This window comes from Phycodurus eques, chromosome 7 (assembly GCF_024500275.1).
Source record: "Phycodurus eques isolate BA_2022a chromosome 7, UOR_Pequ_1.1, whole genome shotgun sequence".
Classification (NCBI taxonomy): domain Eukaryota; kingdom Metazoa; phylum Chordata; class Actinopteri; order Syngnathiformes; family Syngnathidae; genus Phycodurus; species Phycodurus eques.
The window spans coordinates 12,993,379-13,010,979 of record NC_084531.1 but is presented as its reverse complement, the minus strand read 5'-3'; the positions used below and the strand labels follow the sequence as shown (position 1 = coordinate 13,010,979).

At 42.6% G+C, this 17,601-nt stretch overlaps 1 protein-coding gene across 1 annotated transcript in view; it reads right to left on the bottom strand.

Moving 5' to 3' along the window:
- The window catches only part of map3k10 (mitogen-activated protein kinase kinase kinase 10), a 39,664-nt gene extending 26,051 nt beyond the window's left edge, over window positions 1–13,613 (bottom strand). Inside the window, exon 1 of the mRNA XM_061682411.1 lies at window positions 11,435–13,613. Coding sequence (XP_061538395.1) covers window positions 11,435–12,317 — 883 coding nt within the window. The 5' untranslated portion in view covers window positions 12,318–13,613. The remainder of the gene's footprint in view (window positions 1–11,434) is intronic.
- Window positions 13,614–17,601: the final 3,988 nt, after the last annotated feature.

Below are 17,601 nucleotides of genomic sequence, written 5' to 3'. Positions count from 1 at the left end.
TAGTCTGGGGTGTGCAGAGACCTTTGGAGGGGCAGGTGCTCAAAGTTAAAACGGGGGCACATGGAACAAGAGTTTGAAATGCCTTACCATAGCATTGCCGGTTATTCATGAAAACAGAATAAGAAAAGACACTTGCCTTAAGGACACCACGAACTGGAGTTTCTAGCAAAGATGAACACCATTTACTTAGTTATTAATTGGAATGATCACAAACACACCAATTGTATTATGTGCGAAAATTACACCTATTTTTTTATTATATATTAGCATTTTGTGTGCATGTCACAACTATATTGTGTCCAAAATAATATTCCCATGTCATGCCTGGAGCTCTGTATATGTTACTGGATGTATTCACTCGAACCGTTGTGGTTTTCAATGAAACACAATTGAGAAATTGATTTTAGGAAGGATTCTCCATCCATGGCATAGCATTGCTTCTCTGCCCTCAATTACTTTGTAACTATATAGATTCCATTTTTTGTTTTACAGTGTAAAGTTAGACATTAATTAAGCACCTTCCGCAGGACAGTAAATAAAATATCTCAACAAAACATTCAGAACACTCCTGAACTCAACTGAATTTACCGAACCATTATCGTAAAAGGAAAATGCATTCATGAAAATTGCACAATTTCTGTTGAGTTAAAATACAATGGAGTTAAATCACAACTGGCCAGATAATTAACTGTCCAACGATGACACAAGATGGAAAGGAAGTGACAAGGAATTGAACCACTTTTTAAATATAAATTAAGATTTAAAATCTTTGTCAAATTAAATACTTTGATTTATTTCCTTAGTCTTATGTCAACACAAACAAGTTTCCTTTGTGTTTTAAGCAAAACAAAACATTCATGGATTTTAGCTTTTGGAAAAGTGATCGACATTATTGGTTATTTTCTGACATGTTTGGAATCAAACACTAACCCAGTCATTCCTAATGAGCGCCCGGTCTGCCCAATTTGAAATCCTAAGGCCCACCATAACCTTAAATCAAAACTCTGATGAACATGAGGCAAGGATCAGTAATTTTCCAAACAATGTTACATACAATGTTGCATATATATCTATCTGCAAAGCAGTGACTGGGTGTGTAACTTTTTCAACACGGTTACATTAGAGATTATTGATGAAAGGCCCCAGACAGGCTTACATACACTCGCACACACGTTTTTATTCAAAAAAATAAAATTAAAAAAAAAAGACATTGCCAAAGGGGCACTTTGGGCCTCAAGGTCAAAAGGGCAGATGCCGGCGGGCACCTAAAGCCCACCCTTCTGCACACCCCTGATAAAGCGAGCGAGCGAGCGAGCGAGCGAGCGAGCGAGAGAGAGAGAGAGAGAGGATTTATTTGGTTACAATCAACTGTTTATTGACCAGTGGAGAAAATAGTCACATGTGTGTGTGTGTGTGTGCGCGTGCGTGCGTGCGTGCAAGCATGTATGTGGACTTTGTTGTGCTCTCGCAGCCACTGATTGGTGTCAGTGTCAATACAACACGAGTATACCGAGTGGTGTGATTCAAACATCTGTTAAAAGTGTTTCATTTCAATAGGCTATAGGTCAACATATGCAAAGCCTAAATATTAGCTTGGTGTTATCTGTGACAAAGAAAAGTCATTAACATGAGAGTCAAAATCACCAGACCGTTGCCTTTTAGACTTCCCCAATTCATCAAAAAGAAGGTAAGATTTTCCATTGAACTTCACATTCATTGTATTAAGTAGATGTTAAGCTGTTAAAAATGCATATTGGTCAAGCTCCCACACGTTTTAATAAATTAACTGCAAGCAGACAACATACATGCAACTCGCAGAATATATGAGTTTGCTGACAAGGTGGGCCTTTTTGGCTTAATGTTATGTACATTTTTTTAATGTAATATCAGTTAACCACTTAAAACACACACTGTCGTCAGCAAAGCAGTTTGTGGTACATGCTAAAATAAAGTACATCCACTGAAAAAAAATGTCACAAAATCAAGGAAACATTTTGAGAGACATTGTACTGGTATGTGTGCAAATATTTGGCAACTTGTAATAAGACCTCAGAGTTTCATTAAGCCACTACATTTTCATGATAACTGATTGATTCTTATGACAAAACAAAAGGCACTTTATAGTGATTTTGACCCATAAGTGGGATAATTTTATTATTTATGATTTAAAAATTGTGATATCTTGTAACATTCAACTTGAAACGTGCTTTAGTGAAACGTATTTTGTAACATTCATATATTTACAATTTTAAAATGCAAAAACAAGCATGAGACATTTTTTCATTAAACAAAAAAACCTGTTATCTTTGAACATTTCTTCTGTAAAACTTTGGATGGGGGGACATATTTATATGTATATTTATATTTTATTATTAGAATATGTGCAACAAACACTAACTGAAAGAGACTGCAGTGAAAGCCTGGAAAAGCATCACACGAGCAGACTGGTGGAGGCAGTGGATAACAGGCTTGATGCAGTTATTGCAAGCAGATTTGCAACTTCATGTCTTTTTCTCTTCTAGTCCATTTGTTCCAGTACTTTTACACCCCTAAAAATGTGTGTTTCATTTCAAATAATGCAATCTTTTCAGTTGCGAATCTGTAAACCCAGGTAACTGTTCATCAACTATGTATTTCTCATCGCATATTAATCTTTTCAGGAAAAATGGATAATGTTAGCTCATGGCTCTATCCTTATTGCTGCACCAAGAACCGTAGATCTACTAAAATGGACAAGAGTTCTTGGAGATAGCTCTTCATTGAGCAATTAAATTGAGATATACCCCACAGGACACCCGTAATTCTTATTATTTATCTTTGATCAATTAAAAAGATCAATTCACAAACATAACATGCTTCCGCCATTATTCTACAATCCCTTACCACACTGTGTCCCTCATTGTGGCCTGTGGTATGTTTCACAATGTTACCCAAAACACAAAAGTCAAACTGGTGTTGTACATGTCCCCATTGCTGCATTCATCCATCCCTCCCCCCATCCATCCATCTCTCCATTCCCTTTTCCAGCCTCCAGGGGTTTTCTACATTCCTGCTTCGCTCCTTGCTTCCATCCATGCCTCCACTCTCTCATTCCCCGCCTGCAGTCGCCCATGGCTGCTTCTACAGCGCCCTTCTTCCTCTTCCTCCTCCTCCCTTGCAGTGACTCCTCTGCCACTGTGAGCCATGCTCCCTTTCTGTCTTGGGCAGCGGTGTGAGAATGGGGTCATTGTTGCTCTGTGGCGATGTGTACATGTGTTTGTTCTGTGTGTGTGTGTGTGGTATGGAGAGTGTGGGCTCCTGCTCAAGCGCCAGCGTGTCCTGCTGTCCGACCTCCATCCGCACACAAGGCCACATACTCAGTGCCTGTACTGTACAAGCGGACAAACACGCCTGAATATGGACGGATGTGAATACACAGCCTGTCTTGCAATTGTTCTGCAACCCACAAGGACAGTGATACTAATACCACACTTGATAAAACGAAGCAGCATTCAACTGTATAAAAGAGAGGACGAATCTTGGCATGTTGTCATACCTGCAATTCTTTAACTGTTAGCAGCAATAAAATATCCCTGTGTGTCTCCATATACAGTGGAAAAGGTATGAAACTGTCCTCACTAACAACCAGTCCAGTGGTGGGCAAACATTTATGCTCATTTCATTCATTTAAAATGTGTATGTATAACACCATGTCCATCCATCCATTTTCTATGCCGCTTATACTCACTGGGGTCCCGGGTGGGAGGTTGCCTATACCAGCTGACTTTGGGCAAGAGGAGGGTACATCCACTCACAATCACATTGACGCCTATGGACAAGCTAGAGTCTTCATAGTCTTTATACACTTCATTCTAACCCTAACCCTACATATGCTTACAAAAGTAATCAAATAGCATTGTTTTTAACATTGTCTTTCATTTATAAAATAACAACACCCAATTAAAAAAAAAAAAAATGTATTTTGTTAAATTATTATAACTTAAAATATAAAAGGAAAAAAAAAACCTAACAGATACATGTTGTCTACTATGCATGTATAATATAAAATAAAATAATCCACCTGTGCCTCTGACAAAACGCTCATTTCGGTCACGTGATTTAAAAAAAAAAGAGAGAGAAAGAGTAAACGTGTCTAGAGTTTCTTTGAAAAAGGAATCAGGCCAAATGAAAAAAAGAAAAAAACAGTTACATTCAAAATGTGTCTTTACGTGTAACGGGTCCTCGGAACAAAAATGGTTTGGGACCACTGGTCTATAAGACCTTTTCCTGGTCGTAACTCATTTGGCATGGTCATTTGTTGTTAGGTAGTATTCATAGGGCTCAATCATAACTTCTACAGAGGACGGTAAAAAAAACTGGCCATAAACTTAAAACAAAGCTGTTCAGAGTGCATTATAAAACCTAAGACAGTAACTGAAATAAAAGCAATCACATCATATGTTTTGGATGGGCCCTTATTGCTGGGCAGAATTCATAGGGCTCAATCATAACTGCACAACAGACCAGGTATGATTGAGTCCCATGGTGTAGATCTGGACTGAGAGCTTTTTAAAATATTTTATTTACCTTATTAAGTAACATAAAGCATTTAAAAAAAAAAAAAAAAAAAAAAGCATTTAAAAAAAAAAAAAAAAAAAAACTGTAGTGCATATCATTAGATACAGATAATGCTCAATCGTGGCCCATTAAAGTAATGTCTTTCTGTGGTGTAACTTTAATGTAGGGCCATGAAACGGTTCAGTGGAAAAGGCTGAGACGTGACAGTGGTCGCAGTCTCGACATTTCTAGCTCACACTCGTCCAAGTTAGTCACTGTGTCGCCCTCCACCACTCTCTGAAGGATTAGCTCCCGGGACTGGCCAGCCCTCTAATCCTTTTCCTCAACTGCCTCACTCTTCTATATTCTCACAGCCACGGCCAGATGCAGCCACGCCGTATTATATAGGTCTATACTCCATATCTCGCCTCGTTAATCTGTTTAGTAGCTATTAAGGCACTTGTTTGGAGTGTTGCTCCCGCTGTTAAGTATAGGTTACCAGAAAAGAAAAAGCTAAAGACGCCGATTACATAAGATTTTCATTTGTGTTTTGTTACAATGAAATGACATGCCTGCCTCAAGACACGAGGTCTCCCTCTATTCAGATGATTGTTGTCTATGTAAACATGGCGTCAATTTGAAGCGGTAAAAACAGCATGCAATGTCAGCCTCGGTAGCTCTTCTAGCCTCATGCATGCATTTTAAAAATATCGCGGATGTTAGGGCAAGTGTTTGTCCACGGTGACTAATACCAGGAAACTGTGGCTATCAAAAAAGCTTTATTAACAGTATAGGTATTTTTGGTAGTGTTTCTTCACCATTTATTTATCGAAAAAACAATGAACATGGAAGGGTAGAGACCAAAAACAAGGACTTTCTATGAATATTTGAAATCCATCCATCCACTTTTTATAGCGCTTGTCCTCATTAGGGTCAGGGATGTGCTTATTCCTATCCCAGCTGACTTTGGGCGAGAAGCAGTGTACACCTTGGACTGGTCACAAGCCAATTAGGGGACACACATAGACAAACAACCATTCATACTCACATTCACACCTATAGGCAATTTAGAGTCTTTAATAAACTTAACATGTTTTTGTAATGTGGGAGGAAACCGCAGTATTAGGCAATATACAATGTAGGTACAGTAAATGTTAAGTAATAAAATGACTAGTTATTATTACTAACACTAAAATGGAAAAGCTAAGCTAACAGATTCAAATGTAGAGAAATTCCCAGTTAATATTACAACAAATGATAATAGCAAATAAGTCCTCCCAACCACTTACTGTGGGAGGAGCAGCAAATTTATTGATTTGAACCTAGAGAACTTTGTAAACACGTCAAAAATGACCTAAACTGCCCAGAGCGCAGAAAAGAAAAACATTTTAAAAAGGAGGAATAATGGGAGAAAGGAAGAAGTAATGTAAAGATGCGGTAATAAAATGAAGTATCAGTTGTACTGTGTCATTTATTAAGCACGGTGTTCTGTTGATAACTTGCTTTTGAACGATTAGCCATAAATTGGTATGCTAATCAGTAAATAACCAGTTTTATATTTCTGTCGTTGGGTGGAATGGAGGGGTCTAGTAGATGTCTACATTGGCCTGTTCAACACTTTTATTATTTGGTGTATATACACCTGGCTAGCTAAATCTTTTTATGCTTTTAAGAGTTAAATCAAAATGCTATTCCTTTTCACCCACTAATATACATATAGAGCTTTTTATCCCTGGTTGTTTGTTGTGTTACAGTTCAAATTGTCTGAGAACAATGCAATCCAATTTCTGTTGTAAATGGGTGTAAACTGCCAATCGGGGGTGGAATATAATCTAACACCTAGGGCGCCACATTGGGTAGAGCCAGCTCTGGTAAGGATGTGTCACGATGGGCATCTGGTTTAAAATCTGATTGAATTTTATACAAATGTCAAAATAAGGCACGGTGGACGACTGGTTAGAGTGTCAGCCTCACAGTTCTGAGGACCGGGGTTCAATCCCCGGCCGTGTGGAGTTTGTATGCTCTCCCCGTGCCTGCGTGGGTTTTCTCCGGGCACTCTGGTTTCCTCCCACATCCCAAGAACATGCATGGTAGGTTCATTGAAGACTCTAAATTGTCTATAGGTGTGATTCTTAGTGCAAATGGTTGTTTGTTTGTATGTATGTGCCCTGCGATTGGCTGGCAACCAGTTCAGGGTGTACCCCGCCTCCTGCCCGATGATAGCAGGGATAGGCTCCAGCACGCCCGCGACTCTAGTGAGGAGAAGCGGCTCAGACAATGGATGGATGGATGTTAAAATAAGTTAAACAATGTCAATCTTGAATAATAATAAAACAATCAGGCTTAACTTGCTGCGTTTTGTCCCAGATGCAGCTTTTGCATCTCACATTTTAATATTCTTACAATTGTCACATCAAGGCCATTTCACTAACATGTATGATGAACCTCTCTGACATCAAATGAGTATCCTGTATAACTGTGTATAGTTGTGTAGCAATAAGACGGCATCTTTATGCAATCAAGTGGGACCGGTGCCCTACACTGCGAGAAACCCGAGGCTGATGCGGGATCAGGGTGACAGGTAAAGCATGACCATGAGGTCAATGACTGGCCTGCTCACAAACATGATGCGACATCACTCTGAAGGAGGTCATGGTAATCAGATTATCCCCCAGCAATAGCTTCACCAGGTTAAAAAGGCAGACTATACAAAGTGCACTGGCATACTGACTTATAAACTACAAGTGGATAATTTCAGAAGAAAGAATATGAGTGAGACAAAAATAAAGCTCAGACAAATACAGGAATTCACGCAATGAGTAACGTGATAATTTGTTTTGATGAGTTCTTTATAGAGGCGTGGAAGAACGATGATGCATCATTGTTTACTGAGCTCCAAGCCCACGGAAAGCATGAGGAGAGCCTTGGGGCTGCTCTGCAAGCGCAGCTGTGCCAAGTGGTCGGTGGTTTGAAGAGGACACCTGAGAGCAGCGCACCCGGACAATGAGCTGAGGTGTAACCCAAAACGGAGATGAACCACTGTTTACCCCCTGGAGTCTCCTTCTCTTCTTCTTTCCCATTAGTTTCCCCACTCACGGTTCATACATGCGTTGTATGGACCCTAAAGACTTAAGTGGGGTAACAACATTGCTCTGCACTACAACTGGTCTTATAATTTTTACTGTGGTGAATGACTTGGGAGACACATATACAAACACTTGACACAACCAGATGATCCTCTATTTATGTCCAGCAAAAGCACTAGCTTCAGATAGTTTCCTGATTGGTTATTGTTCCGTTTCAAGTCGCAACCACAGAGTCCGTGGCTCCGCCCAACTCGGTGTTGACCACACAGATTTGCCATCGAAAATATTGAGCAGGTTTAACATTTTACGACTGTCAGCTATGACCGTTTTCTGAGCATAATGGGGAGGAAGAAGAAAAAAATGACACAGAATAATCTTTCAGAGACAGTCGAGAATTGGGCCTTGGGTGACATTGATCCTAAGTGAGGAAAATGCTCAAATTTGGCCCAGATGCCAGTATGTTCCCTCACGGCCAGTCACGTTCTGAGGGGTGCATCATGTTTCTCACGTTCTGATCAAGGTCTGACACGTTTTCTTACGTTCTGTCAAGGCTTTCTACAGATGAAACATGGATGCTGGGAACCTTTGGAGCGCTTTTGTGGCCACGGAAGACTAGAAAGAATCTCTCCTACCGAGCCCAGCTTTATACCCGCTCTCATAATGCACACACCGTGTCAGACCATAGCGGAACGCAAGGCCCCGTATCCCCCCAGGCCCATTAAGCGTCACACGCTGGGATGCGCCGTAATTGAACATGACAAAACGTCTATCATAAACACTACTGTTCTGTGAAAACCGTGTCAAAACGTGGCAAAATGCGACAAAATGTTTAAAAAATGTTTATTACACCCAAAGTGGCGCCCTGTGCAAACGTCAATTGTGCACCTCTGGCCAATCGTCCTCCACAGAAAAGCCGCCCTTTTTGTTTTTGTTGCGTTCACACGATTTTACTTCAGCTCACCAGGTTTCTTATCTGCACTGTGACTGCCATGGCAATTTTTTTGACAGTTTAAAATCTGGCCAGGGATCCACAGCCTGTCACGTTTGGCCATGACCTCCCCCACACGTTGTTTAACGCCCATCCCATTTTGCCCACGGTGACCTGAAACATGTTTGCCATGGCCGCCCGGAACAACGTGTTAAGGCAGCATAACATGCATGTTTTTGGAATGTGGTAGGGACCCGCAGGAAACCCACACAGGAGATTCTAACCGGATCTCATGGCTGTGAGGCAGACGTGCTAACCACTACACACCGTGCTGCCCTTGAGTCAAGATAATCATTGAGGTTGGACTGATCATGCAACACAACCGCACCAAGCCTGTTAGCAACAGTCAATGATCCTGGACCAGCTGTCAGTGCGCATTCAAGCTCAATTACTGTGTTCACATCTGACTAAACAACCCGCACCAAGCGGAATAAGAACTAGTTTGATTAAAATGGACCAAAGCACCTTTCACTTCTCAGTTTCTATATCCCCTTCCCCACCAGGATATGCCAGGCAACTAAGACAAACACCTCTTTGAGTGGCTGTGACTGTGCTTAATGATTAGAACCCATGCACATTTTAAACAAGATCCAGCCTGACTAAACATTGCTGCTTTTCTTCTCTGCTATTTACAAGTAGACAATAGTCTAAATTAGGGCATGGACATTTATTGCAGCAGCCGATGCAGACTAGAAGCTGTATGACTCAGTGGCACCGAAGCAATGCCATGTGGAATGGAGATCCAATGGTGTCACATTAGATGCCCAACCCTTACTGTTAATGAAGGCACATGGGAAGGTAAAGAAATTGAGAATAAAAGATGTAATTAATGCAGGGACAATGGAGGCATTTTTTGCAGATCAGCAATATACCTGTGTTTATGCTACACTTCAACTGTCTCGCCCTTTTAAAAAAGAGCCTTTAGTCAGCATCCTGCACTCTCCACCCACACTCGCACCCTCTCCATTCCCCCTTTAACTACGTCAGTGAAGATCAACGCTCGCGATCTGAGCCACATAATATCCGACATACGCTTACATGCGTCCACGCTTTTGTGCCATTTGTGTGATGCACCAACAACTGCAACTCCATCTTTAAAACAGCAAGTAGCACAAAGGACCAAAAATAGCACAGTGAGTTGCAGAGCAGAATTGCTCTTCTTGAGTAGGAGGAGGGAGGAGGATAAGGACCAAGAGGAGGAGCAGATGGATGATAGGGTAAAGATGGCCGAAGGAGACCAATTTTATAGAATTTAGTCTTCCTGATACTGAATGTGGTGAAACAGTATAAGATGATATCCAATATAATAGGGTATCAATCACTGTGCCTTGACAAATATCCTAACAATAATAACAACATAGTAATCAACCTATATTTTTATGTCACTGTAGTTTGCAATTGCACTGGTAGTGTCGTGGTACATGGGCTGCTGCCTTGCACGTAGAAGGTGCAGGTTTGATTCCCTGTCAGTGCCCCAATACCCAGCCACTGTCTGTCCCAAGGCCAGAAAAAATGGGTGGGTTTTGTCAGGAAGGGCATCCGGCGTAAAAACTGTGCCAAACAAATCATTCGAGTGACTTGCAGTGACAACCCCTGACGGGACAAGCCGAAAGTCACAACAACAGTTCGAAATGATTCTGTACCTCTCATGTAGCTAAACCAAGTAACCAAAATACCACCACAATAATATGTTATGTGTATTAATACCTTAAGCGGGCTACACACAAACTGATTTTTTTACACCATAACCGATTTTTAAAATTCAAGATACCCCACCCAAGACGTGCAAATAGAAATTGCTCTTATAGTGTGTGGGATATTCAAGATGACCAAAAAAGCACACCATACAAATAACGATATCTCCACCAACAATTGAGTCTCTCCCAAACCAGATGTCTGATGCAGTACAAAGATGGAAAATACAGAGCAAAAGAAGAAGAGAGAGTAGTGGTAGAAGAAGAAATAAAAAAAAAGCTAGGCTAACGGTTAACTTATCTGGTAACTACATTACAGTTGCAAATTCTTTGTCATTTTTATTGCAGTGAATGACTTAGGAGACACGTCATACAAACACTCGGCACAACCAGTTGCTCCTCTACTTGTCCCCGGCTCGGCCAGACTTGGCTTTGACCACATACATTAGGACTAGCCATCATAATACATTTTGAGATTTTTTTTTAGATTGTAGACCATTTCCTGAGCAAATTCGGAAGGAAAAACTACTCTTAACACAGCCCATACCACAGTATAATCACTAAGGATAATATTTTATAGATTCAACAATTGGGCCTTTACTGAATTTGATTGAAAGGAGCCCCCTCAAATTTGGCCTGATTAGCTGAAGGCATTTACTCCTCTTTAACGAAAAAGAAGCATTAGTATCTTAGTGAAAACAGACGTTTTGATAAAGCTATACGCTCTCATTAATTGTGTCCTAATGTCAAGGTCAGTGGAGCGTAAGGATAAAGAGAAAGGAGTGTGTATTACTGCAGTGTAGTTCATGGGGGTCAATCTGTAACTGTATCAATCTGTGCAGTTATGACCACAGACTGAGCATCTAGACCACAAATATGTCTCTGGGACGAGAAATCAATACAGCAATATCGGTTGTGTTATTGAAGACTTCCATCAAGGACTAAGCAGTAGACTTCATTGTTGAAATACAAATGTATACTTATAATGATTGCTAATAATGCTAAGTAATCATTAAAACAGTTGGGAAACTTAATAATATCAGGTTGTCTGGTTGCTCTTCCTACTGTGTTTTGCCACAATTGTCTGATGCTTAAAAGCATCAAAAAGACACAAACTGATTTGTACTCACTGTTGCTGGATTTCAGATCTCTGTGGATGATGGGTACAAAGGCCTGGTTGTGCAGGTAGTCCATCCCCGTCGCAATCTGCACAGCCCAGTTCACCAGCACCCTCGGGGGCACCTTCTTTCCAGCCAAGGCTCGGTTGAGGGCCCCACCTCTGGCGTACTCCATGACCAAGCACAGGTTGGGCTCCCGCAAGCAGACCCCGCGCAGTGCAATGATGTTGGGGTGCCGGAGCATCCAGAAGAGCCTGGCCTCCTGGCGCACACTCGCCGCTGTCACGCTGATGTCTTCATCGGGGTCTTGCCTCGCAGCCTTGACTGCAACTTCCTCCCCCTGCCAGACCCCTTTGTACACCTTGCCAAACCCACCCGCTCCAATAACCTCCTCCAGGAGAAGTTCGGCGAAGTCTACCTCCAAAGGGCACTCACCCACATCTACAGTGAGCTGCTGGTAGTTGGGAGCATCTCCCTTTGTCACGTAGTTGCTGGGAAAGATACCCACCTTATCCTGGATCTTGCCCGTCCACCATCCCTCATCCCCAGAAACTTTTGAGTCTTTGGAGAGAACCTCAAGGAGGTCCCCACGCCTCAGGGTTAACTCCTCATCTGCCGTGGCCTCATAATCGAACACCGCCGTCCAGTAGGGGTTGGGCGCCGTGCAGCTGTGACCCGGGTGAGAGTCCGGGGAGCCAAAGGATGAGTTCCAGCTACTGCCATTCTCCACTTGCACGACCGGGGCAGGGCACATGAGGGGTGGCGGGGTTATATTCGGCGACATGGAGGAAGCTGTGGAGGGGATGAGGCTGGGGGGAGGTGGGGAGCAGCAACCCCCACAACTGGTGCATGACAGGGGGGCTGCCGTGTTGCTCACTCTGCCGTACGGGTTCATGGAGGCCGGACTGGAGATAGACACTGTTAGCCTACCCTCTATCAACTCAGGCACAATGCACACCGTGGGCCCATCAACCGATGTGAGGTGACCTCTGCCACCAGTAGCGGGGTAAATGGGGTCAGTGGATCAGAAAACTGGGAGTGCTGTGTCCCCATCCCCGCATCTTGTTGAAACAGCGCCAAATCCCACTTCCGGCTGTGCGTTGGGTTGCGCAGTGTTCAGGGAGCAGCATGTATTCCTAAGAGGTTCAGTTCATTCAGGGACAATGCACATTTGGTCAAATTCCAAACTCATGAGAATACTCCAAAAACCTGACTCACTGTCTTTATGAAAGCTGCCTGTATCTTATCTTCTCTGTAAGAACTGCATGTGCTGACCTCTTAAAACATAACTCCTATCCCTGATACCTCATAAAACACTGTCTTGTGACTTCCTACATCACCATTACGGTTAATATGCTCAGGCTTCATATAGATCTAACTAGAAGACAATAGGGCTCATGCTGTTGCCTGGATGAATTTCCCATGGATAGGGACAATCCAAAAGTGGCTGTAGATTGGGTTTGCAGGGGACTGGCCGTAATTAGACCACCAGTAAAAATGAAGGTCCCTAACAGAGCCTTGTGCAATCCTCTGAGCGGGGTTCCTCATTATCCAGTGTAGACGCTCCTCCCCCATCAGCCATCTCCATGAATATTGGCTGCTTTCGTTCTATACGTCGTGGCATGGATGCGCTGAATGGATGGATGGCTTTTTCTGTGCCCTACATCCCTACAGGCCGATCCGGCCTAAATCCTGCATGCATGGCCACTCTGCTCAAACCACCCCCAGACAGCCTCTATCAAAAGGGGGTCCGTTCATATGAAATCATTCAGTCCACAGCTGGAAAGCAGTTAAGTGTGGACACAACAATCCCAGTGGTGATGGCGAAGCAAGTGGATATTAAGCTTTCTCATTTTAGTTTTAGGTTATCCATCAGTGAAGGTGAATGAGGGGGATCTTTCAATTTCTTAGGTTTCTTTAAGACAGGCAGACACCATCATAGAATGAAAAAAATAACAGCATCATCCGAAGGGTGCAACATCAATTAAGGCCACGTTTCATAATATAATATTTGAATAATAAAGCGATTGAGGCCACATCCGAAGGGGCGCACTATAGTAAAAGCAAATATTTACTGTAACCCAACCTGCACCGTGGGCATAGCAACATCCATCGACTTGTTATGGGCGTGAGGCTGCATCTCAGAGATCCACAGCTCCCACACGTCAAACATTCGTGGAGTCTCTCGTCGTGCCAATCATCCAGATGTCCCCATCAAAAAAAAAAAAAAAAAAAAAAAAAAAAAAAAAAAAAAAAAAAAGCTCCATCGGTATTCAGACACATCGAACTGTCAAAAACACCGGGAGACTCACTCGGCGTCCGAACAAATCCACCCCGGCTGACGTGCGCTTAGCTCGGGATCAAGTGGCCGTCCTGTCGCTGACCCACGGTGCGGAAAGCTGTCAGCGGGCTCAGTTTGTGTTCATATATCCCATGGAGAATGTGCAGCATCCGGACACACACCACAGGAGAGGACGCCTTTAGTCTGCTGGAAACCAGAGACACACTGAGCCGCCGCTGGTGTTGGTGGTTGGTGGTGTCCCGTTGCACTCTGGGTAATGTAGTTTTCAAGCCTCTGTCGCTGACCTACATCAATGTGGCAGTTCATGAATCATTAACGTGGCACAATAATAACGGATTACTGATAATTAGCTCGACAGCTCTGTTTAATTGCCACATTGTGCGAATGAAATGACTTTATAGTGTGATTATAAGAGTTTTTAATGTACAAATTAAAGCCCATTTATTCATTTTTATGATTTATAGATGCCAGACATCAAGTCATCAAGCAGACACTATACAAGATAATGACTGTCTTCACATTTGTGCCTCTAACCTCCACGTATTTAAAAATAATAATAATAAATTGAAAATAATAAACAAAAAAAATAAATGTACATATAAAGTAATAATTGTTCCAAGCTGTACGTTACTATATTTCATTATGTTGAATGTTGTATGGTTTTTAATAGCAGTATTAGTTAGAGGCCTACTGTAGAGTAAATTACACGGTAAAACATTTTTGTGCGACACTGACCTCTTGTGTCTAAAGGGTGTAATATAATCACACTCATGTCCATGCAATATACGGGGAATAGCAGATTTACTTTGCGATGGATGGAATCGCAAAGTAAATCTGCTATTCTTATATACTTTGCGATTCCATCCATTTGGAGGGCGGTGACATTATTACGTAGCGCGAAGGCTGTCCCGCCTCAACATGTGAGTACAGTACAGTGGTGTACAAAAACCCAGTGTCATTTTTTTTCCCATTGGCATATTCTGTGTGACACGATGTTTTTTGTATTATTGTTATTCATCTTTGAATTCCAAAGGCCAAACAAGAGGCATATGATGACAGGTATGCCAGGTTGGACACTAAAGAAGGAGAAAAGGATCTATACAGGTTGGCCAGACAGAGGGATAGAGACTGGAAGGGTGTGTAGCAGGTTAGGATGATTAAGGATAGAGATGGAAATGTGTTGAGTGGTGCCAGTAGTGTGCTGGATAGATGGAAAGAATACTTTGAGAAGTTGATGAATAAGGAAGATGAGAGAGAAGGAAGAGTAGAAGAGGCAAGTGTGGTGGACCAGGAAGCTGCAATGGTTAGTAAGGGGGAAGTTAGAAAGGCATTAAAGAGGATGAAAAATGTATATAGTATACAAGTTTTCAAAATGATTTTAATCGAGCTTCATTTCAATGCCGCCCCCGCGCGTGTCTGCACAAGAAACGTCCCCAGCTCACTGAAAAACAACCGGGAAGACAGAAGCTCGTTCCTCCTCTTCAGCGGGTCGTCGGCAAGCTCGCGTCACACTGTGAGCAGCCATGGCAAGCGAGATACCTGGTCCCCCTGACTGGTTTCTTTTAATTTATTTATTTTTTCTTACAAGGTTTTCGCCACTTCTAGCCGTGCTGCGCCGGAACGGTGGACGACTAGTTAGCATATCTGCCTCATAGTTCTGAGGACCGGGTTTCAAATCCCGGCCCCGCCTGTGTGGAGTTTGTATGTTCTCCCCGTGCCTTTCCTCCCACATCCCAAAAACACGCATGCTAGGTTAATTGAAGTCTCAAATTGCCCGTAGGTGTGAATGTAAGTGCGCATGGTTGTTTGTTTATGTGCCGTGCGATTGGCTGGCGACCAGTTCAGGGTGTACCCCGCCTCTCGCCCGAAGATAGCTGGGATAGGCTCCAGCACGCCCGCGACCCTAGTGAGGAGAAGCGGCTCAGAAAATGAATGGATGGATGGATAGCTCTGCTGCCTTGCGACCCTCGCAGCCACTGACAGTGCACTGTGAGCAGCCACGGCAGCCAGAGCAATGTCTCGTCCCCCCACCTGGCCTGGTTTGATGTTGATTTTTTGGGGAATGTACCAAAATACAAACCACAGCAGAACAATAGTCTAGATGTTTGACCACAGGTAACATTACAACAGTCAAATTGTGTTCTTATTTGTGGATGGGGCGGAACAGCCGGGGAGGACACGCAATAACTAACCAATAGGACAGGATGAGAGAGGACAGAAAAGGGCAGGACAGGACAGGATGTTAGTCAACTGGTGTACGGAGTTGCTGTGCCGGCACACTGAGGAAGGGCGAGCCCGGGCCCCTCCACCCGCAAGGGGGGACTAAGCCAGCGTGCCCATCTCGTGGGGGACTCAGCCAAAGGGACGCCACCCAATCCCAAGGACCCGATGCTTTCCCCCAGCCCAACTGAAGTGCCCCGACCAACCCCCTCCAAGGGAGGGGGCAAGTGGACCGGACCACCAATCGGGATTATGCTAGATTGGGGAGAAATTTTATCGGGCCGCTTGAGATTATGTGGTTTCTGGATTTATCGACCAAGATGATAAAGTGGTTGCAATAATCAGATTCTTAAAACAATTGTTGTGTTTGAGACTTGTGCTGATAAAAGGGAGGTCTGAAAGTTTGGTGCTACCACTTAATGAGGTACTGTATTTGGCTAGCTAAGTAATATTGGAAGTTGAGTGCGTCAAATCCTCCTTCTGGTTTACTTTTGTGAAGGGCGGATTGACTATTCTATTTTTCTTATTTTTAGAGTAAAATTTTGGAATGGGAGAGTCTAACATTTGGAACCACTTTAATGTGGGTTTGAATGGAATCCTTGAAAATAAAATAGTTAATTTGAGGTAACATTTTCATTTTTAACATAGCTATACGCCCTTGAAATGAGATAGGCAGGTTGTTCCAGCATTTTAAATTGTCCCAGATTTTTTTTCTCCACTAGAGGAAGATGATTTAGATTATTTAAGTTTTTCTGAGATATGAATGCCTAGATATTTGATGTTCCCTGTAGGAATAGGATAGTTTGGGTTTTAGTCCGCAATGTCGCAGTTTCAATGTTGTTTTTATTCATCTTATTGGGAGATGAATATGAGTTGCTGTAGTAGTTGTACAATATATCATTTATTTCCTGAGGTGATTGAGTAAATTTGCCATGCAAATCTTGTATGGTTGTAATTAGTGTTTTTTTCTGTTATGCTGACGTTGGTTTGCAAGAAATTTTCCTGATTTATTATTGTGCTCAAAATTTGTATCTTAGCTGTTGTCGTAGGAACTCTGTTCTTTTTGATAATATGCTATCAAGTTGTTGTTTCGAATGAAACGTGTATGGAAAACATACATATTTTTGCGGTGTGGGAGGAACCCGGAGTACCCAGAGAAAACCCACGCAAGCACATGCAGAACATGCAAACTCCTTCCAGGAACGCAGGAGCTGAGATTAAAACCTTGAACCACAAGTCAGAACTGTGAGGCAGACGTGCTAACCACTACGTACCATGCTGCCAGCGGTGGTTTAATTATTTCTGAGTGAACAAACTGATTGTTGATTTCTGCTGTAGTACTTAATATGTTTCCGGGGTTAGAAGAAGAGAAACATTATGCCTTACCAGGTAGGTACATTTGATCAAATTATACTGTTAAAATATTTGTTCTCATAATTGACCGTGTCATCTTTTGCGGTGTCTTGTTTTATTGGCAACAAAAGGGAAAGGTTTATAAGACAGTGGTGAGAACAGCCATACCGTACAGAGAGACATTGGCACCGATGAGACAACAGGTGGCAGAGCTGGTTGTGGCGGAGATGAAGATGTTGAGATTCTTTTTTGAGTGACCAGGTTGGATAGAAATGGTTTAATCAGAGGGACGGCCAAGACTCGG